We start from the raw sequence: 27,580 nt of genomic DNA, 5'->3' as shown, positions 1-27,580 counted from the left end.
AAATGAATTTAATAAATTGTGGAATGAGGTTGACCAGTCTGTTGTGACACTAATGACTAAAAGGGTATAAATTGGTATTTTAGGATAATTATCTTGGTTTATACAGATTAAGAATTATTTATAGTGTTATTTGGGAGACATGTGTCAAAGGATTGTGTAAAAAAGTAACCTGGAAACTTTATTATTTTAGCTGTAATCCTTTTTATAGTCTATATTTTCTAAATTATTCATTTTCCAGGTCACATGAGAGCCAACTGGTTTTGCAGTGATTTAAGGGTTAAAGAGATGTAGATATAAAGTTATTTTTGGTTAATTAAACTTGAACTTTGGCACCACCGTCTGGTTTATAAATGCATATTAAACTCGAGACAAAGATAAATATTTCAACCACTGCAGTGTAAATAGTTTGAATTGGTGACTATGCTCTAATTATTAAAATAACGACACATCATCACGTCCTTTGAAAGGATTTATTGCCTCTTTCTCATTAAATTGGTCATAAATCAAAAGTGTTAGTCCAGTGATTTTACAGCCAGGGTGGAATGAGTGAGAAATGGGACACATATTTATAGTTTAGCCAGCAATACAAGCAATGTAAACACAACACACATATCCAACATATATCATCAAGATATCAATCAGCCTCTGTATCTCAATGCCAATTAAATACAGTTCATGTGATTTGACCACAGTACACCTTTAAAAATCTATGCAAACAAATGAGTTCACAGTCAAGAAATGTTTATAACAATTCATTTGTCAAAGTCCTGTAAACCTGGTCTAAAGTAACAATCAGCTAAAGTCTTTTCAGCACATTAATAACATATCATTTGCTGCCATGAAGACATTCATCAGATGAAGTAAGACAATCATTAGATATTGTTTTTCCCACCATCACTCAAGAGACGGGCGTCATCTCTAACAGCTCAGTAAAAAGCTTTGCCAAGAGGATTTTGGATTTCATTTTACAGTCTGAACAAGGATCATTGCATCAGATAGGTTCAATGCTTTAGGACACTCAGTATTATAATACATTAAAAGGAACAGTTTGACATTTTGGAAAATATAAACAAACTAGATTGAATTAGTGTTACTTAGTTCTCTCTAGAGATGCTACAAGGCAGGTTTTGTTTCCTCTGTACAGATTAAGTGCTTGTTGGAAAATGCGAGCTTTGACTTGCAACATGATACCATTCCTACTCACATTTTTTCCTCACATTAATTTAATTCAAAAAATAGAAATCCAAAGGAACACTATAACTGTGGTACATGCTTGATCATGCAAAGGGACTGCAGGATTTGCAAATGTATCTGCAGTTTGCAAGTGACAATCATTTGTGAAACAGGACCATTTGTGATCTGCATGTCAGCAGTGCTCGTAAAACCCCTGGCAAGCAGTTTCCCCCCGTTTCCAGTCTTTATCCAGTGAATAAGACCCATGATTTCCCAGAAAGTAATACGATGCCAGTAAGTTACAAATATTTTCCGCAAATTGTCTAAATCTTCTTTTATCCACTGTAGGATCTGCTGACAACTCTCAAATGTTCTCAAACTATTATTTAAGACAGCTTTTTCATCTGGAACTGGACTTCTCATATTCAGTTCATCTGTTCGTACGTCATACATCATATTTAGTACCGATGGCCATGAGATCACCACAGAGCAGTCTGTGCAGGTAAACATGATCATTTCAGAAAACATAAAAAGGCAGGTTAATTATCCACTTTGTAAGAGATTAATTAATCAGTTAATATTTTGACTCCACTGATTTTTGGTGGTAAATGGCACATCGGAACAAAGTGGTAAGTCACCTCATAAGTCTGTTTTCTCTTTGACATCAGACTCATTTTAACAGACGGGGAGCTTCTGGGGAGTCAAAGGGATGCAGCATCATTAGTTTAGATTTAATGCAAAAAAAGTTATTCTACCATAAACTTGCTGATAAACCCCACATTAGAGCCTCCCTCTGATCTGATATCAATAACAAATCTCACTATTTAATTGTTCACTTTTTAAGGCAAGATAGGACTTTCTAAATACAAAGTCCAGTCAGTTAAAGCAGAACGCTTTACATTCCTGCTCTGATTCACCTCATTTATTCATTTCAACTTTCCAAACGTTACTTGGGATGAAATGTTGTTTTCAAATGAGGTAAAAACTTGATTGGGATAAAGACGCCCTTTAAATATTTCAGTAGTGTTTTAATTTACTGCTGCATCAAAGTCAGCAGATAGATATGCAATATATAATATCTAATTCTGAGCTTATTTCATTCTTAAAAATGCCCCAAACGGCTAGTACACAACACATGTCAGATTTGGAAATGAATACATTAATTTCAATGTCACAACAAAATATAACAAGCACACAAACACATATGCATTTGCATTGTAAACACAAATAAATTCATAGTTCAAATACCTCATAAAGGAATGTTAATGCTGCAGTTCAGTATCCCGTACAGTATACGTGAGTTCAGTGATTCTATAAACACCAAATACTGTATAAACTCTAACTCCTTCAGCAATCAGTAGACAGTGCGTGTTTTATAGAGGTGATTTCAGCAGAGGGTTGCATCTGCGTTCAGAGAAAATGGGAAATATTGACAGTTTAGTTTTCATACCGCATAGAAAAGCTAAACTGAACCTTTCAATTCCACAATATTATTGTTGTGTAAGCAAACTTTTAAATACAGAAAGTTTGACAAACCTCCTCCAGCTGTAATTCTCCACAGTTCACAGTGTGCCGATGGGAACAAGCAAGTTAATTAATCCTCTCTTAAAGTCATAACAGAGGATTAACTTTTCTCAAAACTGAAAAAGTCTTGCCAGAGAGGTAAAAAGGCTTTATATATCTCAAATTGCACTGTTTAGAATTCATAACTCTCATAAGTTAGATGTACTTCTAGTGTAAAAAGACAAATTGTCATTTTCTGAATGTGAAAAAAAAATATTTAAGTGCCAATTGTAGATCACTAAAGAAACTTGCAGAATGATCTTCTTTGTTTTATGTCTTATAAATTCACTTAATCTGAGCTGTGTCACCCTCTGCACATTATTCACAGTAGGTTACAGAAAGCAACGGTGCCTCCATGAAGCATTCGTCATTGAGGTGTAGCTCTCTCTAAAGCCTGCAGGGGGAGCCGTTTGAGAGACAGAAACATTACAGAGAGAAGATAGAGCTCTGAGCCCTCTAGTGGGGAGGCGATGCAGACACATAAACGAGGAGCACCTGCTACTCAGGACATCACACATAGCCCTTAAATATTACTGGAAATGGCTCATATCAATGTAATGGCTTTAAGAGATTAACGCTTCATTTCCTGTCGAGAACATTTTTAAAAAGGAACTATGATTCTTTCTGAATGAAATGATGCCGTGAATTGTTTCTACAGCTCTGTGGGAGGGAGTTCACGTCTCTGCTTTGGGATCAAGTGTGTGGGATTTACTCGCAGTGTGATGCACAGGAAGCTACGAACAACGATGCGGGTGAGATGGGAATCACAAATCAACGTAAGCGCCACTGCAGACTCAAAACTGGATCCAGTTTGTGGCGTTCTCTGATCGTGATGGAGGTGGAACAGAGCTGAAAACACAAAAGCACATAGTTAGTTTCTTTTTTCATCTGCAGACATTAGATTAAATATGAAAAAGACAATTCCAGTGTTTATACATTTAACATTACTGTCAATGAATTGTCAACAATTAAAACACAGTATTATGCTTTGGAAATGATTGGTAGCAATGAAAAGTAAGAAATATACAATAATAAATTGGCTGAATGCCAGATTCTTTCAAAGCCAAAATCAACTTAATCGTGATGCACTGACAGTGATTAATGATGTTATTTGTAATATAATACAATATAATATAACATAAAAGTTATCATTTAAATGTTTGAATTGTTTCTATGTGCATAATGTAAATATTTCTAATATATAATGTTAAATTAATAATATTTTAAAAATAAACTGAGACAGCATAAAACAACTAAAAACACAGTTTTAAGTGCAAAATGTTTTAAATGCAATAATTATCAATGCTGTGTTCACCCTTTATGACCCAAATACTGTGTGTGTGTGTTTGTGGGTGTGTCAGTGTGTGTGTCAGTGTGTGTGTGTGTGTGTGTGTGTGTGCATACAAAATCTGGGGAACTATTGCACAATGACAATGCACATGAGCACAATAAAAAAAGTTTTCTAAATTTGGTGTGGAAGAAGCTCATTGGCCTGCACAAAGCCCTGACCTCCAGCCTAAACAACCCTTTTGGGATAAACTGAAGCCAGGCATCATTTCCCAGCATCAGCATGGCACTTCACTAATGCTGATGCAACTGAATGTGATAAAATCCCAGCAGTAAGCTTCCAAATTCTTGTGTAAGGTCTTCCCAGAAGAGTGGAGGCCGTTATATCAGCAGATTAATGCCCATGCTTTTGGAATGAGATCATTTAAGGAAGTGATGCAAGCATGTCCACATACTTTGGGCCATGTATTGTATAAATTATGCACTTAATTTAAACACTAGAGAATAGAGGTGTACCTTGCAGGAGCAGAGAAGTCTCCCCAAAGATCTAAACTAGGGTTTGACTGAACCACTGTGTTCGAGTTACTACTGTCCAGCTCCAACAGGCAGGCTGGAAGAACGACAGAGGAGGAGAAAGAAGAAAAAAAAAAATACAGAGCTCATTAAAAATCACTTACAGACTGACACATATTTCACTTTTTTTTTGTAGCCTGAAGCTGAAAAGACACACGAGTCGATAAATTACCAACAATTAACATTATAATTAAGAAAATAGGTCACTCTGGTAGAATAAGCTATATAGGGAGAGATTTTTACTCCTGTGCCACTGACTAAAGATGCTTAATTTTCCCAAATAAATTCCCAAATTAAATTCTGATATTGTGATTTCAATGTAGGAAACATTTGAGCCCTATTCACCTGTTGCTGTTCCTCCTGTCTGGGGGACTATGTTGTGATTGGATGGGCTTGATGAAGGAGGAGGAGCTATCTTGCCTCCTGGTGGTGGAGGAAGGAGTCCAAGTCCACCTGTGCCTTGTGGGCGAGGTTTATCCCTCTTTTTACCTTGCTGAAGATAAAGAAAAAAACACTTCAGATATTCATGATACAGTTTTTAATAAATATCACATTCTTCATGAGGTATTTAACTTAATCTCAGGCTTTATTGGTAGATAGAGGACACATCTTCTTTGTTGCACTGACAAAAGCCATGTGATGACATTTTTGCTTTCTGGGGTGAGTTCAGAAAAACTGGCAACAGAAATTTAAATTAAACTTTGATTGCTTTGGAGCTACAGTTACACTTGAGCTCCATTTGTACGTTTTTATAGATTTTACACTACAAAATGTAATAAAAGCTTTACATTTTGGTCTTTCTTACAGTAACATTAAGGAGCCCAAATAAACAATGCAACCTGTTTTTCTTGCTGTAATCATTCCTCCTGTTCATACTGACCATTAGAAGATCCCTTCATAATGCACTTACAACGGAAGTGACGGGGGACAAAATCCACCAACAAACTTTCATTGTTGTTTTAAGTGAGACTTGAAAAACTCCTTTAACATGCTGGTTCTTACCCCTATATTGAGTGTGATGGTTTGTCCCTCTTTAAAGCCTAAGTCCAGTTTTGGTCCTGAATCCCCCAGATGAGCGGTTTTACTGAGTTCATCCTCCTGTTTCACCCATCTGCAGGGAGGCAGGGAGGCACACACACACACACACACACACACACACACACACACACACACACACACTGTCAGCACTGATAGAGAAATAAACAATGCATCTTAGCAGTTTTGAGGAAAACTGCAGTCCTGGGCCTATACCCATCTTGTTTTGGTATGAACTGCAAAGGCTGCAGATGGCTACAGATACAGGACAGCAGAAAGAAAGTGCAATACATGTTATATCTGATACACTGAAGGGGAGACTAAAGGTAGCATGTATTTGATGAAATAGATTTTTACAATAAACAATTATTCTGCTATTACGGTACATTCATTTAAAAGGATAAGGCTGGTAATTTTCTATTTTGTCTTATTGTCAACAAATCTGATGTGCAGAGCCAAACCAATGATTAACTGATCTTACTCACAAATACAGTGTGTGCATCCAAAGCCTTTATTTATTTGTGATCTAGACCTTGTGGACATTGTTGTCTGAGAACTATTTAAGGCTTGTCAGTGAGCCACACTGCCACACTTGGTGACATGATCCTTCATCACAAAGATTATAGTCACATTGGCTTGTCAAGAACTGGCTCCAAAGACTAATAACACCGACCCTGTTTTCATTCTCCAGAGGGTATTTCTGTGTATGGCAGATGCCACTGAGCATGTGCGGGAATGTGGTTCAGTTTACAGAGCTTTGCCACCTTATCGTGCTACATATCACAACTTCTTGGCTTTGTACTGGAGTTTTTTTTTAGCAATGAAGAATAGAGTACAAAGTCAAGAGGCTGTGATATGAAGCAACAAACTAGTGTGACCATAGTCTTTGTGGTGAAGGAACATGTGACCCAGTATTTACGATACAGCATTATAAGATAGATCAGTCTCTGGATACACACATGATACCTAAAAGGAAGGATCAATTCATTCTTGGTTTGATCTTGGTTTGACTCTGCTCATGAGATTTGTTGACAATAATAAGAAAAAAATCAAATTTAAACCACTCGTTCACAGCTTACTTGAAATGGTCCTGCAAAGCCACGTTGAAATCAAAGGAGTCCCCTCGGTCCCCGAAGCCAACTCCAATGAAAGCACTACGACCTGAGAACAGGAGATGATAGAAACTAGTTAAAAGGGACTTAAACATAATGGACTTGCATCAGCTTTAGAAAGGAATGGGATATAATGGTTTGGAGTTGTGTGAATCAAAAGTAAGTAATGATTTGTAGTCATCTTAGAATTATTGACATCCTCACCGTTGTCATCTTGTATCCGCAGAACAAAGTATCGGCTGGAGTCGCTGACCGTTTCCACTGTAACACCAGGATACTCCTTAACCGGTGCCTGGGCAAACAGCTCCCCTGCAGGATGGGAGAGAGTATTACAACAGATAAATACAAATGCCTCATTCTTCCATTTTCCACACTGCTTATATATTATTAAAGCGGAGCTGGAGCCAATTAGGGGGTCTCCGCTCTATCACAGGGCTAAGACAGGGGTTCTGCTGTTTTATAGAGGGCATGTGAGGCAGTGTTGGCTTTCATGAGCTTGTGAGCATGGAACAGGTGTCCTTTGCTTTTTATATTCACCTGTCAATTTAGTTTGCACTGTAAAATTTTTTATTATTATTTTTTTAAATGGATGAAAGAGGCTAAAGGCAGCATAGAGATGTAGATATGGGTGTTAATTCTCAATGGAAATGTCAGCATTGGTCGCACTTTTTCACATTACATCAAGATAGTTAAGTCAGTGTTCATTTTAGAAAGTATAACCAAGCATGACTTTAACCTCCTGCAACCCTGTGTGCTCATATTGGGACATTACATTTCGAGTTTGCTGGAACGTATACTTCATTCAGCTTAACTTTGACCTGTTGTCCTCGTTGGTACACCTCGTTTGTGCCACCTAGTGGCAGCAAATGCACAATACAGTGTAAAAATCTGTAAAAATGAGATGGAAGGCATCTTGGATGAGTCAATCAACAGCTGACAAAAGTGGAGCAGGTACCATGTTTATTTATGATTAATAATGTTTGCAGTTTGATACAAATTTGACTAATTTTAGCAACAGCAACAAGCTATGACATTGCTAATCCGGAAGTACTATGGTGTGGTACTAGATAGTTTTTTACACTGGGGAATTAATTGTGTTATACAGTAAAATAAACCCATTGTCCCCATATGAGGATATTATCTTCTTCAAAATCTACTTCCTCTTCAAAGACAATGTTTATTTTTGTACTTATCAGGTCCTACTAATTCCAATTGTCTGTGAGAGATTAAACACAAGCTCAGGTCTCAGAAGGTTAAGGTACAATTAACAGTAAAGTCATACCTGTGACTTTATCTTCCAGCTTGATGTATGCCACTTTGCCCTTAGTGGTGATCCTCAATCGACCCGACCAGTCTGGACTATCCAGCTTCCAGTCAGCTGCCCTGCAGGCAAATATGAAGTTACATCAAATATTTACTCATATCAGTTTTACCTGTATGTCTTTCAGTCATAAATAAAACTGTTACACTTTCAGGAAAATATTAATAACCACCTAAATGAACTTTGCCCCCAGTGGTTCTCTACCTTTTTGGCTTGTGACCCTTTAAAATAAGGTGAATGTCTACTTGTGATATCACATCACAGGTAGTCTTACTATAGATGTGAGTGATCACCAGTAAAGCTGCAACTAATGATTATTTTCATTGTTGATCTCCTTCAAATGTGCTTTCACTAAGTGATGGAGGACAAAAATCTACAGTGTGTCCACACAGTAATTTAAAAGTAGATGATCAGCTTCTATTCAGCTTCAGTCTGAGTTAGTCATATCAAGTGATATCTGACACATTTACAGTCTTTTTAGCATCAAATTCCCTCTTTGTGTTTCTCTGTTGAGCTGTAGTGGAACTAGGGTAACAAAGAGAGGGACTTTGGCACAAAAACACTATAATGTTGAAACACAGAAGACTTGATTTGACTCATTTTGTAGGCTGAAGCTTCATATTAGCTTCAGATCCACTTTTAAATACATTTTTGAACAGGTGGCTTGTGGATTTTGTCCCCTAGCTATCATTTTTGGTTGATTTACACACATTTTTTTTTTACAATACATAGACTACTACATATTTAATAAAGTTGGAAAAAAATATTATCTAGACATACTAGAAAACTTTTAACATTACTACTCAAATAGATTTTTTCCAGGTTTTTCTGTGATAAAGAGGAGCTCCATTATTACTAGTCAAATAGATAGTTTTTCTGTGATAAAGAGGAGCTCCATATTATTACTAGTCAAATAGATAGTTTTCCTGTGATAAAGAGGACCTCCATTACTACTTAAATAGATAGTTTTCCTGTGATAAAGAGCAGCTCCATGTCCTGGCAGACTGCCCGATATCGACCCGGCGGTCTGATGATGACAAACAGCCCCGTCACCGCTGACAGCTCAAACAAAAACGACCCACAGCTTCACAACTTTACAACAAAGGAGACATATTATTTTTATCTCCTGTCTTTCTATAATATTTTATTAATATCCTAAGCTCCTCATCGTGCTTTGGAAGCGTTTAATACAGACAGCGAGCAGTTGAAAGTGAGATGCCCCCAATATAAAAACACACACGCATATTAACCGTCGACCAGGCATGACCGTTAAAGCCGTCTGCTTTTTTCCGTTAACCGTTATTTTCTGTACCTGTATGCGCGGTTTGAAGCTCTCGGCGGGATTCTATAGACGTTGACGTCGGGTTTAACGCACAGGATCGACTCGTACTCGCCCTCAGCCGCCATCTTGATTCTACTGTTATTGAGGTGGGAGTTGTTGTGAGTCATTTATTCAGCTTCTCTCTCCCCTCTCTGAAGCGTGTGTGTGTGTGTGTGTGTGTGTGTGTGTGAGTGAGTGAGTGAGTGTGAGACGGAGTTAACGTAGATATATGTTCCGTTACTATAGTAACTAAAAGCAACTGACATTTTATAACGGTTACGGTAAAAAAATAACGCCTTATTCTATATTAAAGATATCGAAGCCCATTTGATGAAAAAGAAAGATGCTGTAAGTGTGTCAATGTAATGATAAACTATCTCAAAATAATAGTATCTCAAACTAGTAACTTATCAAAATAATAAATTAGTATCTCAAAAGAATGACTTAGTAGGCCTATCTCAAAATAATGATTCAGTCTCTCAAAAGAATACATTAGTATCTCAAAATAATGAGACACTTTCAAAATAATGACAGTATCTCAAAATGATTAATTAGTCTCTTAAAATAATGAAACTATCTCATAATACTGACTTAATCGTATGACTTATTAGTATCTCATATCTATTTTGCGTTACTAAGTCATTATTTTGGGATACAACGTCATTATATTAAGATAATAAGTCATTATTTGGAGAAAGTTTCTCATTATTTTGATTTACAGAATCTTTTATTTTTCATCACATTGGCGGAAATGGCCTATATAAAGATTTGTTACACACAAACTATTTTTAAAATTAAAATGAACCTACTGAAGCTACATTAAATTGATAGAAAGTGCTTTGTGTTCGTTGTTGTTGTTTGTTGTTGTTTGTTTTTATATATAACTAACAGTGAGGGGGCGGAGCCACGCAGGAGCTGCAGACTGCGGAACCGGAAATCGCAGCGTCGCTTCGTCTCCTCGAAGATTCCTGGATATCTTCTACAAGAGGTTAGCGCTTTATTCTTAATGTAAATCTGCATTTCTGACACACGAAATTACGGACGTCTGTAGCAGTGTTTGTTAACTGACTGCAGCTGCTGTTTTTAGTTACATACAACCTTTCTGATGGCAGTTATGGTGTGATATATATCAGCTCCTTCGTGCTCGGATGACAGCGACGGTCGGCCTCTAGCTTGCTGCTCGTCTCCAGTCGCTGTCCGAGGTCCTGAAAACACGACGCATATTTACTTATGACAGACATGCACACCTGCAAACAGGTAGACTGTACAGCTCACCTGGGTTAAACCGATCATCCTCCAGCTGAACACATGGAGGAGGAGGCTCAGTTTCAGCTAGCTTTTTAGCGTTAGCATACCTAGCCGTAGAGCTAATGTTAATTGTAAGTAAGGTGAGGATCTGTGTTTGTCGCAGTGATTATGACAAACCTACACTCAAACACACAAGCTGCTACTCTCATTAGGTGTGGGCATACCTCTAGTGGCGCACCTCTGCAGGCTTTTATTATAGGTGTTAGTCACTCGGTGCCAATCCTGCCTCAGCATTTTGTGTATGTGTGTGTGTGTGTGTGTGTGTGTGTGTGTGTGTGTGTGTGTGATGACTTGGTTCCTCTCTGCAGGTGTAGGCTCTGGTTTCTGACATCCTGAGACAAGCCGATGCAGTCAGGGGGAAAGAGAGAGACCAGCAGGATGAATGCTCACTGAGCCAGTAACTGCACTCAACCTACACAAAATATTAGACTTTGACAGGTGTACCTATTTTAAAGGTATGTATGTGTTTGTGTTGTGCTTTTGTGTGTATATGTGTGGTTTAAATGTTTGTGCTAACTTAGTAAGAGTGCAGGATTGTTTACGATTTCTTTCTGCATCAGATCCTGGAGGTTTGATTCCTCACCCCACCCACTAGACACCATGTCGACCTCGATGCTTCGCAGACAACTGAAGAACCTGGTCCAGAACTACTCTGAGGCTGAGGTCAAGGTAAGGGACACTGAAATAAAACAGTGAGTATAAATGTCAACCCTAATGTTCCCAATATTCCTGTTTCATTTCCCGTCAGCAGAAAATAAAATATTTTCTCACTGCAATCTTTAAAATCAAGCCATGATGTCAATTTATACATTTTAGTGTAGCTTATTAGTGTAGTTTTTATTAGACTTAGACAGCGATGTTAAACATTGTTGGACATCTTAAACCCCTACAACACCGGGATGTCCCCAAGAAGTAATTTTTTTAAATAATGGTACGTGAAATTACATGATTTATAAATATATTAAGCAATACTTTATACATCTTCTTACTGAACATCACATATGTGGCATCTTTATAAACCTTTTTATCTTAACTCTAACTCTCAAGAGGTTAACAGAGGTTCATAAGAAAAACTATTAAGTTCATGTTTCTACAACATAATAATAGATTCCTAATTTCTTGCTGAAATGCTGATCTGATGAGACATGATCTGTAATATCCTGCTAGAACTGATTATCAATATCATTAGCGTGATGAAAGGAGATAATGGCAAGGACGATTTGCTACAGTGCAGCACATACTAACATTTCAAACTGCATCTCCAGACTGCCACCATGTTATAGCTGCTGTAGCTTTGTTATACGCTCTGACTTTGCTCCTTTTGCAGGTGAGAGAGGCGACATCTAATGACCCATGGGGCCCATCCAGCTCTCAGATGGCTGACCTCTCTGACCTGACTTACAATGTGGTCGCCTGCAATGAGATCATGACGATGCTCTGGAAACGCCTAAAAGACGACAAGAACTGGAGACACATCCACAAGGTGAGGGACAGAAGGAGGAGGAATAATGAATATTCATTAGTGGTAGCTGAGGCCATTTAAAGATTCAGCTGCAGCCTCATTTTTAAAACAAGGACTGTGTCCAAAATCATTAACATTCCTCTGATCATACACAATAAATAACCTAGACTGATTGCTTAGGTGATGGTGGTCTTAAAGGAATAAAGACAGAAAATAAATATCTGTAAATAACAGAACCCTTTTGTCAGCTACCAATATTTTCATGCTGACCCTTAGTATCCTTAACCCTTAGAAACCTGCCATAGACCCATAGGGGGGGACAGGGGATATTTAGGGGGAGATAGCAGGTCAACACTAAATGCAACATAGAAGTGGTATACATCACCTGCAACCTGGGAATCTAAAGTTAGCTTGGTTGGCTGGCACTAATGGATGCCATAGGACATCTAGTTTCATATACCAGGATCTTCACTCCTTAAAACAGAGCCAGCTACAACCTCTGAAAGACAGCAATGTCATCCGAGATTTCAGACGCCCTCATGGCTGTCTCAGGTTTAAGTAAGTCCCTACAAAAGTGAGAAATGGGACACCAAATTTCAGCACTCAGTCCCAGATTAATTAAGTCTTATAGGCTTAGGAGCCATATGGTGACCAATTATGGGTAAAAGCTGAGATAAATAGATAAATATAACAATGTCCGGTATGTAATAAGACTGTAGTGTCAGCCTGCTATATCAGTCTAGTCCTTTAATCAACATCAGAATCTGTTTTATTGAATTTGATATAGAATATAGTGTTTTAACAAAACCTGCATTAGATTGACCATACCCACCCAGAGATAAACAAAGATTAAAATGTACCAGTTGAGCAGCTATTTGTATCAGTTAAAGCTCTAACGAAAGCACTCTCTGCTCCATCACATGACAGGATTTACTTATCTGGCCTTCAGTGGAGTTGTAAATTGCACTCCATATTTGCTAGTCAGTAGTCACTAGTATCAGTAACACAAAAAGGTAACTTTGCCGGCCATGTGGCTTTGTATTGGTGCATCAGTTACACTGGCTTTGTGTATGATTTGAAGGCTTTGCACTTTAGGCAGAGATTTAGTTGTATTCCATCCATTGTTTTCTCCTATGAATCCCCTAGTTATATATAAATATATATAAAAAAAGCTCTTGGTGGTATTAGTTGTTATGAATACCACATGGATTAAAATTTTACTTTGGTTTCTTTTACATACATTTGTTTATGGCCTTGGTTTTTCCATTCTAGTCCCTGACACTGCTGGAGTACCTGTTGAAGACTGGCGACGACCGCGTTCTTCTGAAAATGAAAGACAACGTCTACATCGTCAAAGCTCTCACAGAGTACCGCTTTATAGAGAAGGATGGAAAAGACCAGGTGATACCTACTTCTTATAAAGTACAGAGCATCACATTTTTAATATCCACTGATTATAGAGTCCCTTTTCTTGTAACTGCTGTAATAGAAACCTTAGTTAAGTCTGGGTTTGTAAAAACCTGAACCATGTGATCTTTATTTCAGTTTTAAATAGATATTTTTTGGGTTTAGATATGTTTTAATCTTCACAACCAAATCAAAGGCTAATGTGAGCATATCTGTGGCAGGGTGGAAATGTTAGGGAGAAAGCCAAGGTTGTCCTTGTTCTCATGGAGGATGATGACAAACTAAAGGAAGAAAGAGACTTTGCTTTCAAGACCAGAGAGAAGACATCAAAAGGTGCTGCTGGTGAGTACTTCTTTCCTATGTCTGCTTCCGTTGTTTTAACAGTTTTGAACAATGTCTCTTTTTCTCTCTGACACAAATCTCATTAAATGTCTTTTTCATCCCTTCACACAAGCCTCATCAACGGACGCTGTCAAGGATCCCAACTACAAGCCGGTCTTCGTTGCCGGAGCCTCAGGCCTTCCCTGCTTAGACAACATACCCTCAGTTGCAGACTTGGCTGCTTCTTTCAATGCCCGCAAAGAGGAGCGGCTTAAACAGGAAGCTGAGAAGAAAGATGCAGAGAGGAGGGTAAGCATATAGCAAGTACAACGAGAGGGCACATTAGCATCAATACTATACCAATGCAACACCACAAAGCACGGCCTCAAATCTAACCATAGTCAGAGTCAGTCTAAATACAATTGAACTTCCTCTAAATATTTTATGCAGGGCTATTGTATTCAGTTAGCCCTGTATATTCTTCTATTGAGCCATTGCCACTCCATTGTTCTGCTTCAAGAATGTTATCAGGGAAGCCAATCTTTAAATGTTATGTTAATCTGAGGAAGCCCATCTATTTTTTGTATTAGTAGTAGTAGTAGTACAGACGCATGGGTAAATAAGAAGTGGCAAGTTCACTGAAAACAGAGACTGTATGTGAGAACACTGCCTCCTCATTTATTTTATATACTGCTGTGGATAAGAGCAGATTATTAACCAAGGAATACAATTAATGGTAAAGTCAAACAATAGAACATTTTCCATAATATCAAAGAAACTTTAAAAAGGGACTAGAATAAGGACTAGAAACTGCTTCTCCTATTAAAGGTCTTGTATTTTGACCATCCTGAGGAAAGTTTTTTGTTTCAGTTTACTTTTCTAACTCTGGCCTTTATTACAAAGTAAGCTTTGTATATGCTGGCTTTTCTAATCCAGACGTTAACATGTTCAGAAATGACAAGTATCTGTGGTGGGGAAATATGGCTGTTGCAGTGGCAGAAAAAAAATCAGTCATGGTTAGAAATACAGTATAATCACCCGGTTAGAGTAGATTGAGCAGAAATTGAAATCAAATTGGTGGGAATTAGAATATAGGCCATCTGGGCTCACCACCTGCAAAGCTAGATAAAGGGGTCTGATGCATTTTTAGTCAGGTGGCAGGTGAAAGTAGCAGTCTTGGCAAACTGACTCCTACTGTAGGTATAAAAACTGGAGGTGCCAGGCAGATGTGGGGTTTATCATGAGTACCAAATAAGTGACGTAGTGATCAGAAATGTCAGATTAAAGAAAGTATTCATTGTGTTAGTTTCATTCATTTTGCATTTGTCATATTCTAGGCCAAAATGAGTGAAGATGAGCTGCAATGGGAAGATGCAGGCAAATCCACTGGGGATAAAGTAGAAGCATGGGGAGGCGATAAAGCAGAGGACAACGAAAAGGAGGAGGATGTGGAACCAGACCCATGGGGAGCCCCCAAAGAACCAAAAGAGGCCACTGATCCATGGGGCACACCCGCAAGACCTGCCACAACTGACACAGCAGCCAGCAGTGATCCATGGGGGGCTCCAACCAAAACTGATGAAGATACATTTGCAGCTCCAAAAACCAAAGAAGATCCATTCGCAGCACCAAAGAATGGAGAAGATCCTTTCGCAGCACCAAAAGATGGGCCTGACCCATTTGTGGTGAAAAATGATTCAGATCCCTTCAGTGCACCGAAAGATACTTCGGACCCCTTCAATGCACCTAAAGACAAGGAGGATCCATTTGCTGCTCCAAAAGATAAACCAGATCCCTTCAGTTCATCTAACAATGATCCATTTAATGCACCAAAAGACGATCCCTTTAATACCCCAAAAGATGATCCATTTAACGCCCCAAAAGATGATCCATTTAACGCCCCAAAAGATGATCCCTTTAGTGCACCTGCATCAACACCCCCAAAAGAAGACCCATTTAACACCCCAAAAGATGATCCTTTCAACGCCCCAAAAGATGACCCATTTAATACCCCAAAAGATGACCCATTTAACACCCCAAAAGATGACCCTTTCAACACCCCAAAAGATGATCCCTTTACTGCACCTGCATCAACACCCCCGAAAGAAGACCCATTTGCAGCACCGACACCTGCTCAAGATGACCCCTTTGCTGCTCCCACAACGCCACCTAAAGAGGATCCTTTTTCGGCACCATCCAAACTGTCTAAAGACGACCCCTTTGCTGCTCCCACATCGCCACCCAAAGAGGATCCTTTTTCGGCACCATCCATATTTACTGAAGATGAACCCTTAGTCGCAGCAACAACACCACCTAAAGAAGATCCTTTCTCAGCGCCATCCAAACCTGTAAAAGATGACCCCTTCACCTCACCAACAACACCCCCTAAGGAGGACCCATTCGCAACACCCTCCAGCCCACCAAAAGATGAAGTCCCAGATCCCTTCAATGCCCCTCTGGTGAGCCCAACAGCAGGCAGTGCTGATGCGTGGGGAGCCCCTGCCACCTCTCCACCCCCCACTGGGTCAGATCCTTGGGGGTCATCATCCCCTCCACAGGTGAAAGAAAAGGAAGGAGATCCCTGGGGAGATGGGAAAAGCGCTTCCTCTCTGCTTGATAATTCGGATCCATTTGGGGACACGTCCAAACTGGACAATGACCCATGGGGAGCTCCAGGTAAGATTTAATAACAATGCTCGAGCATCAATATTCATTCTTGAAATTTGGGAACATATGTCTGTGATCACTTAATAGCTTCTTCTAGTCCTTACAACTGTGTCCCATGTCCCTCTCCAGTGAATGGAACCTGTAACTAGCAAGGACCCAGTGTGAAATACAAAATAACATCAACCTAAAAGCCTGGAGTCAGTGGACAGTAGGGCTGGGTAGTGGTACTCAATACCTTTTAAGGTATTGACCAAAATGAATCGATACCAAACGTCTCCCGTCAAACGATACCTGCAGTCGATTCTTTTTAACTAATCAACTCAAGCATTTTGTATTTATTAGATATTAATAATTTGAACACTTTCACAATGCATTGGGGTAAATATCTTTAGATGTGGAGGAGTGGTGGCGTTTTATACAATTTCATGCTTCTATTCACATGATGGGTATCGAATGGAGTACTCTATTGGTATCAGTATCACTTTAAGGAGTACTTGGATTGGTACTGGTATCGTAATTTCTTTAAATGATACCCAGCCCTAGTGGACACTCAGAAGAAGATCAAGGGGGCCTTGCACATCCATCATTTTTCAAAGAGACCATTTTTCAACATAGACAGCGCCTATGATCTCCCCATTATATCTGATCAGTTATAATCAAGTAAAATGGTAAATTGGTGCATTTATATAGCCAGCCATTGCCGCAGTGACATGACCTAAGTTTCTTCACACATCATGTTATGACACTTGGCCAAGTTCTGATCACTGACTGAAGCCATGTGACACAAGTGCTAAGGCTACAGAAAAGTCTAATAAGTGAATCTTGTGTTTTAGAATATTTTATCACAAAAAACGAAACCTTTAGATCTTTGTACTAGTACTATGTCCTATTTGAGCCTTTTCTTTTTGCCTTTTTAGCTGCAGCTCCAGCCAGTGCAGATGATGCATGGGGTTCACCTGCTCCACCCGCAGACTCCCCTACAAGTGACCCCTTTGGAGACGGAGCATCTAAAGCCAATGATCCGTGGGGTGCACCGAGCAGCGCATCTAGCAATGGCACAGGTAGATACGTTTGCCTGAATACTTATTTCTGTGTGATTCATCCATTTTTTTTAAGAGTATAATATCAATCATCAATGTCCACTTTATATACAGCAGTATCAACTCAATCATCTCAATCTATTCTCACGGCTTCTCAAATTTGTGTTTGTTTTTAATCATTGTTTTTAATCAATAATGACTCTAAACACTAAGCTGTTTGTGTGCCTGCTTGTGTGTTTAAGCGCATTTATGTAAAAACTATACTCTTTTCTTGTATACATTTAAAGGGTATTAGAACATGTGACTGTTTTCTTCCATTTTCTCCATTTCACCTCCATCTTCCCATCGCTCCGCAGTCAGCTAACAATCTTAATCAACTAACCTTCTCTTCCGCTTTGCTCTCTCTTCCTCCCTGACTTCTCTCCTAAAGAAAACACCTTTTAGAGTAGATTTGGACCTTTATTTTATTGCAGGAAAGCGAACAACACGAGAAGAGGACACGCATAGAAAGACTGCTTCATTTCTGGGCTCGGCGGGGGCGTCGCTGGTTGACTTGGACAATCTGTTTTCTTCTAACCCCAAACAGCAACCCCCGTTCAACACACTCGCCGCCCAGACACAAGCCATCGGTAAGGAGCGATAGACAGGACAAAATGCTTCAACCTTGGTTTAAAAAAAAAACACAATTTTTGACATGTGGGATTATTGAGTGCGCTTGATTGAAATGGACGCATGATCAACTTCAAAGACTGGCAAATCAGAGATACTAAAAATCGGTCACTCCATGATTGTTTTGCTGAAGTCTTTGGTCCAGAGAGAAAGGGACAGAGAGTGAAGAGAGACAGTGTGACTGACAAATAAAAATCTATCAATAGGTTTGTATGAAAAAGCTTATTGTGATTCTGTGTTTTACTGAACCAACCCTCCCTCCGTGGTCTCGCTGTAGTGTATAGATGTTGTTATGTATGTGTGTATGTGTGTGTGTGTGTGTGTGAGCACTGGTGAACTACTGAATTTAGCCTGTATAGAGACTCATATATATTAACCAGCAGATGTATAACTCTTTTCACCCCTCTCTCTGCTCTGGTGCATTTTCTCTCTGTGCTGGAATACTTCAAACTGTATATCCATCCCTCCCTTCCCCCTCATCCCTCTATCCTCCTGGTACTCCTCCTGATTTCCCAGGCACTTTTAAAGTCAGGGGCATGGCGTCAGACCCTGTGGTCATTTCAGGGGCTGTTGCAGGGGTGTCCCTCTTTGAAGCATCAGTCCAACCTGGCAGTCCTTTTGGTTCCATCCCTGCGCCCTCTTACGGTGCAGCATTTCCCACTTTTGGAGCTGCCAATCCTTCCAGTGAAACTCCCCTGTTTCAGCTGCCACCCCTCTCCAGTAGAGGGTCTCATTCTGGCTTTAATATGCTTCAGATGGCTCCTCTGGGAATGGTACAACCTGCTGCTGTAGGAGAGAGTTCACAGATTGGATTTAACATGAACCCCACCAGGGTTGGAGTGGGCCTGTCTGAACCCTTTGTATCAGGGGCAGGAATGGTCCAACCCAATTTCTTTGGTGGGGGTCATCACTTTGGAGGTTCCACTCTGCAACCCGGGGTTGGAGACCCCTTGCAGCCACAGTTACGCTCAAGCAGCGGTGCGACCGTGAACAAAAACAATAATCCATTCCTGTTCTGACAACTTGACCGTGTAAACCCTTAATGAAATACGTCCAAATGTTTCAATCAAAATTTTGCACATAAAGTTACAGGGACCACATAAGATTTTGCATGTTTATCCTTGTATAACATGTATACTTCATGTATTTATCGCCAAACATTTTCCAAAGCATACCCATCGAGACTGCACATCGCTTTGCTGAGTATCTTCCGGGCAACTTTGTGGTTTCAGTTATCCTTATTATAACTGAATTATGTTATGTTACGAAAACCAAAATGCAAAACCTGCTTGAGAAAGGTAATCCATTACAGAGAGGGAACTCATTTCTGTCTTATGCCTTTCTTGCCGGTGTTAAAATACCATCAGTTGCTTTACTAGCACAAAAACACAAAACACAATGTGCCACCTACTCTCAAAGCTCAGATTGCTTAGATAAGTGTCCTAAAATGCACTAAGAAGGCAGTTTGTAATGAAGTTAGCATTCAATGATTTGTTATTCTGACAAAAAACTAATATTTGCTTTGTTGGACTGAAATCAATTGTAGCCCAGAAGATACAGTAGAAAACAATATAAGCATTTATGGTATACTTTTGGAAAATGGGCAGAAGTAACATAAAACCTGCAAAACCACTTGTATAATCCGTCCAGACATCCAGCAGCTAAATCCTATCTTATGCCTTTCTTGTCAGTGTTAAAATACCATCAGCTGCTATACTGGCTTTGTTTGTAGGCAGATACTGTTAAGAAAGCTCATTTTGGAAGGCAAACAATAAGCAAAAAAAAAAACACAACGCGCCACCCACTCTGAAAGCTCAGATTAGTGAAGTTTGCAATGAAGTTAACGACAAAAACTAAATGTTTGGCTTGTTGGACTGAAATCATTTGTAGCCCAGAAGATACATTAAGAGAAACAATATAAGCATTTATGGTATACTTTTGGAAAATGGGCAGAAGTAACATAAAACATGCTAAAACATGCAAAAAACCACTTGTATAATCATTTCAATTACATCCAGCAGCTTCTCAGTTTAAACCTCCCTCTCTGTCCTCGTGATTGAGAGACACAATAATGGATCAGCCAGTCTTTTTTTGTTTTGTTTTGTTTTCATGCACAAGTCTAAGAAACCAATAGCTCCTAAGTGTGTGAGTGTCAGTGTGGAAACATTAAAGCATCACTGTTTGTTTTGTTGTTGTATGATTCTGTGACTGGACCTTAAAACACTGACAGAACTGATGTGGGAAATACGTCACTGTAGGTTTTCAATTGAGTGAGCATGTGTTTGTACAAGATAGAGTGAGTGAGTGTGTGTGTGTGTGAGTGCATGTGTGTGTGTGTGTGTGACCTGTATGCACACAGTATATATTGTGCTGATGTAAATAATGGAAGTAATCACAGATAAACCTTGAAATATACTGTATATCAGAGTGTTACAATCATGAGTAACTATTTATTGATCTATTTATTGCTTGATGATTTATTGATGCAGCAAAAAGGCCTCCAACAAAAACAAAGTTCAGGTTAACTCATTATTACAGTGCAATTTCGTTGTTGTGTGCTTTCAGACAGGTCGATTACATATGGTGAGAAGTGTGTGATTGGCTTTAATCTTGATTGGTTGTTCTCAACTCAGTAACCAATGGTGGCTTTATCTTCCTTGTTTTAGAGTTGTAGTCAATTCATTGTGTAATTCAACATTGTCCTCTCTGTAGCTCCTGCCATTAGACAAGAAACAGAAATGTAATATTGTGTGATGTTTAGCTACAGCGTCGGCTAAATAAAAAAATATATAATTTGAACAACTTGTTTAATATGTGCATGCTGTCTGAGGGGGATTCTCCTTCTGTAAGTGTGTGTATCTGCTCCCTAATCTATCTGGAGTGTGAGTGATTCATGAAATATTTGGTCTTGCACCTGTGTGGAAAAAAGACAAATGAAGATCTCATTGGCTATTTTATTTGAAGTTTTCCTGCATCATTTTATGTAGTTTGGCAGACAGCTGCACATTTTTAATCAACAGTGAAGCGGTGAATCGTAGCTTATATGATATGAAATTCAAAGCCATCCTGACAACAAACAGGACCAATGATGTGTAAAAGGTCAGATTGTGTTGAATTGTTTGCATTCTTTGTGTTTAAACAGGCTTGTACAAAACATCTTGTATGGTTGATTCCTTTCTAAATGTGAACTCGTGATGGATAAATGTACTGAAAGACAATAGACCGTTTAGTAGTGAAGGATCATAATGACGACTAAGAATTATTTCTCAGATTTAATTTTGTATGAAATGAATTTATTTTGCTGTGTATTTAAATTTGAGGCTGTGTTGTAAACTGTGACTGTGTACAGTACATTTGAGAAATAAAATGATTACAGAAGTGACATGTTTGCTTTTCTTAATGTCATTATTCAGCATATGGTCACATGATATCCAGATAGGAGTGAAGGTAATTTATCACATGTTGATATTTGACACCTTACATACTGTTCATATTCTGACCCTTCACTGTATGCTTAAGTTCCCTTTAAAAGGAGTCCCTATCAGTCGTTCATTTATAGAAGAAAAAACATTCACAGCCAAACTACATTATTATCTCATGGTGACAGCCATAATTATTTCTATTAGTTTATTGAAAGTGAATAATGCAACAAAATTTAAATGGCAGATTTCTTTATAACCATTAAAACCATGAATCAAAACGGACCCAGCTGCACAGAAAAACACCAAAAAATTTAAAAATCAGGCTTAACGAAGGTCATTTAGCTTGTTTTCATTGCTTTCAAATGTCAAAATGGGTCAAATTAGACCCGAACAGCTGAATTGCTTCTTTTACTATTAGAGATTTCTGTCTTCAAACCTCTGATGAATTTACTTAATGTCACCACAAGAGGGCCCTACATACACACATTTAGACATGACACAGTCCAGTTACTCTAGAAATTAAATGCTTCATGTACTGACAGTAGATGCCTCTGTAATTTGCATAATGAAAATTAAAAAATAAATTAGGACACATCATTTAATTATTAAAGGTAGAGGAAGTGACCTCAGATAACTCAATAGTGTTCTCAAACTCACTTAAATAAATTAAATGTATTTACTGTAAGGGTTCTCAATTTCCTGGTGGTCTATCTCAGTTAGTTTATTTGCTTTTTTAAGGATATTTCTCCATTTATTTGACCATTTTAATCTGTCATTTCCTCACCCATCCCAATTAAATTGAGGGGAAGGGGAACTGAGAATTAACTGAGCCGGATCTGACTTTCCCCATTCACAGCGAGAGAGCTTAGTGTCTAAAAATAGAAAGGGTGGAAGATTGGGACTTTAACATTTAGTCAGCATGTGTTATATTACGACATTATGGTCAGTTGAGTCCTCGAGTTGCCTTTTTTTTTTTTTACACAAATCTGCCAGATTACATAATCCACACCCCTAAAAAACACAACCTTATTTAAAGCAGGATTGTTGCTGATTCTTTCAACCTGGATGCCTCGTTGTTTCCTCCCCAGCACCACAAATAATTAAAGTGATTAAACCTCTGCAATTTGTCAAAAGCAAATGCATTCTCATTATCTATCATATCATTATCCAGGTCAGCTCAGCCAAAAAAAATCATTCTGCCCCACTTTGTGAGAGAAAGGCACAAATATCATAAATAATAATAATAATAATAAAAGAGGTATTGAGATATCATATGGTCACCCTTTGTTATCCTGAGGTAGTTCATTCTGTCACAATTTGATATCTTCAAGGTGCATTTAAAAAGCACGAAAAGTACATAAATTATGTAAAGAGCAAAACTAGAAGATGAGCTTTTTCTAAATGTAGCTGATAGGTGGAAGTTATTGATAAGACATAAAAAGATCTTGGATTTATCGGCTATTAAATGCTAACATATTTGTCCTTAAATCCATAATATCTCTTTCAATGTTACTTTTACATTATACTATCCTGATATGGAAATGTAGATGTCTTATGCACAGTTTTACTAACAAACACACTTTAGCGAACAAGGAGATAATTACAATTCAGTGCCAGAGTAGACACAGTGACATGAATGTGAAACAATGCTGCTGAACACTTGTGCAATAACTATATATGCTACTGAGCCTGGCATCTATGCCATATTGTGAATTTTTGTGTTTAATCTTTATTTGTACTTTTAAATGCACCTCTGGGGTTGTCACATAAGTCATTTCATTGTTCTATACAATGACAATAAAGTGCGTGAATATATGTGACAGCAAATCTGAAGACAGACTTGAACCACTCTCAGTTATTCAAGCAGTGCCCAGGAGACATTGTTCCTAGTCACAACTTCACTATATGATTCTTCACTTTATAATTTATAAAATCCTGAAATGTAAAAACCCAATTTAAACATCACCCACATCAGAATACAAGTGATAGTTAATGTAAAAATACAACTATGGATTTCATTATAAATCTGTGACTCTTCCATAAATGAGCGTGACTTCTATAAGCTCAGTTATAGCTCAGGCATCTAAAGGCTGTTCCACAACATAGCGCCAGTGTTAGGCCCCTTCATCATCCTCACTGAGGCAAACAAACTCAAGTAAACCAAGAAAACCTCCAGTGGGTTCAACAAACTGTTCCATACACGCTGTTCCTGGTTCGCTCATTTTCCAATCAGCAATTCAAACCAACGTCTTTCCAGTCATGATCGCCTAAAGCCGTGCTGTACTGGTCGGTGTTAAGATAGGTCGAAGTTTAGAGAGCAGCACAGGCCATGAGATGGCAACCCTGCCACACTCATCTCAGTCCAAGCTGTTCCATACTATGCTGTCAAATTAATCACTATAGGAGTAGAGGTCAGGAGGGTTATGAGTAATACATGAGAGATGAAGAAAACAAGAGTGAGATGTGAGGTTGGATGAACAGACACAGTATAGGGAGCAAAGGGGAGGGAAAGTAACAGATGGACTTGTGAGGATTAGAGGGAAATCTGGGTGGGTTTCTGATCGAAACTCACCCAAGACGGGTGGAGAGGCAGCAATGAGGGAGTGCATAGGAAAAGGTGAAGGGATTTCTGTTCAAGGAGACGTGAAGGAAACAGACCCAAACGCGGTGAGTTGACTTTTGTTTTTGTTTTTTTATTTTTGCACAAACATAAGCTGATCAAAAAAGTTGAGTGTGAACAGCAGCTGGGTTTTTAATCACATACATGATGGGGTTGAAAGATTTTAGCTTATCATGATGAGATGATATGGAAAAAGCAATATATTCTACTGTCATTATGTCCTGTATGAATCCTGTGCTGTTGTGATGATGTGTGGAATATATTCATGTTTTTTTCTGTCTCTTTAGTGGCATTTAAGGCAGTATTTAGACATCCATCTCAGCTAAAATCTCTCAAAATTACACAATTACGAAATTACAGGAAACGCTGTGCGCTGGTGGAGTAGATTGAGTTTACGCCTCAAAGCTCTTTGCCTGGGCCTGTTAATCTATAAGCCTCAGATGCTGATAACATGGACAGGTGCTTGTAGATATGTGTCTACACATGTACATAAAAGTCAAGCAGAGCAATAACTATGTCAATGTCCTTTATGGATTACAGTTTCACACTATGAAATGATTTGATGGACTAAATTAAACTTTAATACCTGGCCGATCATGACATAATAATGTATGACAACAGTGATTTGATTAAAATTATGGTTCTTCTGGTATCAATATAAGAGAGACACTGTCAAAGTATCAACATATTACCTTTCAGACCTTTTAAACTTTGGTCAGCCATTTCACACACATGCTGTGCAGTCAAATATTGTTCAGGTTCACAAAAGTCTATTTTAAATCACTAACTTTCCAAAGACACCAAGTATGTCAGACTGAATTTTTAGTAAATGTGAGTAAGATTGTGTACATTTGAGTCTTGGGTTTGAATATTTAACTCAGTATAAACATCATTAAGCTTCAGTGTTGGCACGAGCAGAGAGGGAATACAGTATGTATAAGATATTATAGAAGATAATTTACCATCTTTAAAGTGACTTAAAGAGAAACTTTAGAATCTTTCAACCTGGGTCAGATTCCCCCATCATGTTGTATCTAATTTACTAATGGAGACAACCATTTTTTGAATGTGTCCAGCATTGAATTTTGTTCGTTTTGTTGCTTTTATATCCTGTCTTGATGCCTTTTATGTTTTATGTAAAGAACTTTGAATTGTCTTGTTGTTGAAATGTGCTTATACAAATAAACTTGCTTTGCCTATTGAGTAAGAGCGCTTCAATCGGCAGCTGTTAAACAGGCTGCAATGTAATCCTTTGGGATAGTGACCTGTCTTCCAGTGCTGGTTTTTGCCGTTGACAGGCTCAGATTGTTATTATAAGTGTCTGACAACATTGATTGAAAGGATCATACAGAGAAATAGAATTTTTGTCTTTACCTTTCACTTGACCTGGTCTGATTGTTATCACCAAGTTTCGATCGATATCTTGTGAGGGTTGAGCTGTTGCAGGGAGACAAAAGTGGAAATGTGAGTGAGAGTTCAAGAGAGGATTGCCAGGAGGAATTTGTTGTGTTGGAGTACAGAAAGTACAGTTTAGTGTTATCTTTTCAAAGTCATTCCTGAATATTTAGCTGATTATTTAGCTTGTCCCCATTATTCACTTGAGTGCACAATGATGGGAAAATAAGGTCCAGTTCATCTTATCCGGATTTATCCACTTTTATCCACTGTATATTAATAGGCTCAATAATCTTGCTAATGTTCCTCACGTTGCACCTCATGATGACCAGAAGTCACACTTCAACATTTTGTTATATTTCTGAAGTCATTCTGGGAGAAATCAGACTTCCATGCATACTTTTTAATTAAAGGATCAGTGTGTAGGATTTAGTGGCATCTAGTGGTGAGGTTACTGATTGCAACCAAATGAATACACCTCTGCCAAAAACAAAATGCACAACACCCAGACTAAGAGACAATAAATTAAATGGAAATCAAAACCCATCTTTAAAACTTTTGTGTGTTAAATGTTGTGTTTAAATGCACACACTCACATGCCTGAAAACAAAAAGAAAGAAAAAATGTTGACTCAAGACCATTTATACATATTATTTTGCTATGTATGCTATAGGGGCGACTACTATTCCAATATGATGATGATGAAATAATGGCACTCTGTGAGAATGAAGTCCAAAGTCCAATATGGCATCACTTTACTTTTAAAAACACACTTTTATCATATTAATAAGCGAATATGAGGACATTTTTACATGTTTAATGTATTTGTACAACTATAACTTCTCCTATGAAACCATATTCTATATTATTCCAACTGTGATTTACTGTTTTCTAATGTGTTACCTGTTTATTCACGAGAATCAGAATCAAATGTATTGCCAAGTTGGTTTGCACACAGGGATTTGCCTTAGTGTTTGCCTGAATGCTGAATAAGCGACTAAAAATAAAGTGTTACTATGCAGGGTAAAATACTTGACCTCTATTGTAGTTTCTTATGACATCTAATCCAGATGCTTGGCTCTATCCCTCCTTCTTTGCTTTTAGGTGGTCTTCCAGACAGAGGCATCACAAGAGCCAGAGGGCAATAATCTCATCCACCTAACCCTGCAAGATTAACACAGATTACACAATCCAGAGGTAGCCCTGAGATACAGGACTAATCATTCCTTTGTGAACTCAATCTCTCCCAAAGAGGTGGAGGAACAGGTTGAGAAACGGGATGTTCCGTGAGAGCCGGACTGATTACTTGCGAAATCCGCAGGATAAGATTTAGACGTTTATCTTCATCAGAGTGGGAAGGCACAACTGAAAAACAGGAACAAAAACTAAACGTGAGTTGGGATGACAGTGGAAAGATGGGATAGAGTGTCAGCGCGGTGAGAGGAAATGTGTGGACTCAGACGTCTTGCCTGGGTCGTGCCGTAACATCAAGGAAAAGGTCCTATTTCGTTCTGAGGCTGATTTTCTTTGACTGAAACTGGAACAAGAAGAGATCTGGACATTCTCCTTCGACCTCTAGCCTACACATCTGTCTCTTTTTCTCTCTTGCTTGCTGGAAGTGATTAAATCCCAGCAGTTCATCCTCCTTTATTTCACTGTTCTCTGACCTCTTCTCCTTCCACTGCTCTCTTTCCACTCAACCTTTTTTTCATCTTCCCTTCTGACCTTTGTTCCACTGCTCAAACACCCCTAATCCCCTTTACTCGCTTTCGCTCTTTCGCTCCTCTCTACCATCCTCCATGAATCAATCTCGCCACCAATCCACTATGTCATCGACACGTTTCTCTTCATCTTAATTTGTTGCCTTGGTGTCACGGAAACCCC

The 27,580-nt window shown here is 38.6% G+C and overlaps 2 protein-coding genes across 2 annotated transcripts; one reads left to right on the top strand and one right to left on the bottom strand.

The window, feature by feature from the left end:
* Positions 1 to 456: 456 nt before the first annotated feature.
* Positions 457 to 9,560, bottom strand: necap1 (NECAP endocytosis associated 1). The gene is made up of 8 exons (XM_053334699.1): positions 9,377 to 9,560; positions 8,026 to 8,126; positions 6,948 to 7,052; positions 6,711 to 6,792; positions 5,599 to 5,707; positions 4,942 to 5,089; positions 4,540 to 4,633; positions 457 to 3,585 (listed from the first exon to the last, which is right to left on the bottom strand). Exons 1-8 carry the CDS (start codon positions 9,511 to 9,513, stop codon positions 3,531 to 3,533), a joined length of 831 nt encoding a protein of 276 aa, XP_053190674.1. The 5' UTR covers positions 9,514 to 9,560; the 3' UTR covers positions 457 to 3,530.
* On the top strand, positions 9,405 to 20,052 carry LOC128374418 (epsin-2-like). The gene is made up of 12 exons (XM_053334681.1): positions 9,405 to 9,492; positions 10,277 to 10,373; positions 11,002 to 11,148; positions 11,254 to 11,362; positions 12,021 to 12,176; positions 13,428 to 13,556; positions 13,784 to 13,904; positions 14,017 to 14,192; positions 15,221 to 16,559; positions 17,468 to 17,611; positions 18,064 to 18,219; positions 18,776 to 20,052. The coding sequence occupies exons 4-12, from the start codon at positions 11,294 to 11,296 to the stop codon at positions 19,276 to 19,278; spliced, it is 2,793 nt and encodes a 930-aa protein (XP_053190656.1). The 5' UTR covers positions 9,405 to 9,492; positions 10,277 to 10,373; positions 11,002 to 11,148; positions 11,254 to 11,293; the 3' UTR covers positions 19,279 to 20,052.
* The last annotated feature ends 7,528 nt before the right edge of the window (positions 20,053 to 27,580 follow it).

The sequence above is a fragment of the Scomber japonicus genome, chromosome 15, assembly GCF_027409825.1.
Source record: "Scomber japonicus isolate fScoJap1 chromosome 15, fScoJap1.pri, whole genome shotgun sequence".
Lineage (NCBI taxonomy): Eukaryota > Metazoa > Chordata > Actinopteri > Scombriformes > Scombridae > Scomber > Scomber japonicus.
This window is presented reverse-complemented; position numbering and strand designations above follow the sequence as displayed.

Bases quoted from the DNA above. Each gene is read 5' to 3' on its own strand.
- necap1 (XM_053334699.1), bottom strand. From the start codon at position 9,513: ATGACTCACAACAACTCCCACCTCAATAACAGTAGAATCAAGATGGCG. The intron at 6,793-6,947 runs GTGAGGATGTCA...TCCTGTTCTCAG, and splicing joins GCGGATACAAGATGACAACG to GTCGTAGTGCTTTCATTGGA. The intron at 4,634-4,941 runs GTGAATAGGGCT...TCGTTCTTCCAG, and splicing joins GACAGGAGGAACAGCAACAG to CCTGCCTGTTGGAGCTGGAC.
- LOC128374418 (XM_053334681.1), top strand. From the start codon at position 11,294: ATGTCGACCTCGATGCTTCGCAGACAACTGAAGAACCTGGTCCAGAAC. The intron at 16,560-17,467 runs GTAAGATTTAAT...TTGCCTTTTTAG, and splicing joins TGACCCATGGGGAGCTCCAG to CTGCAGCTCCAGCCAGTGCA. The intron at 18,220-18,775 runs GTAAGGAGCGAT...CTGATTTCCCAG, and splicing joins CGCCCAGACACAAGCCATCG to GCACTTTTAAAGTCAGGGGC.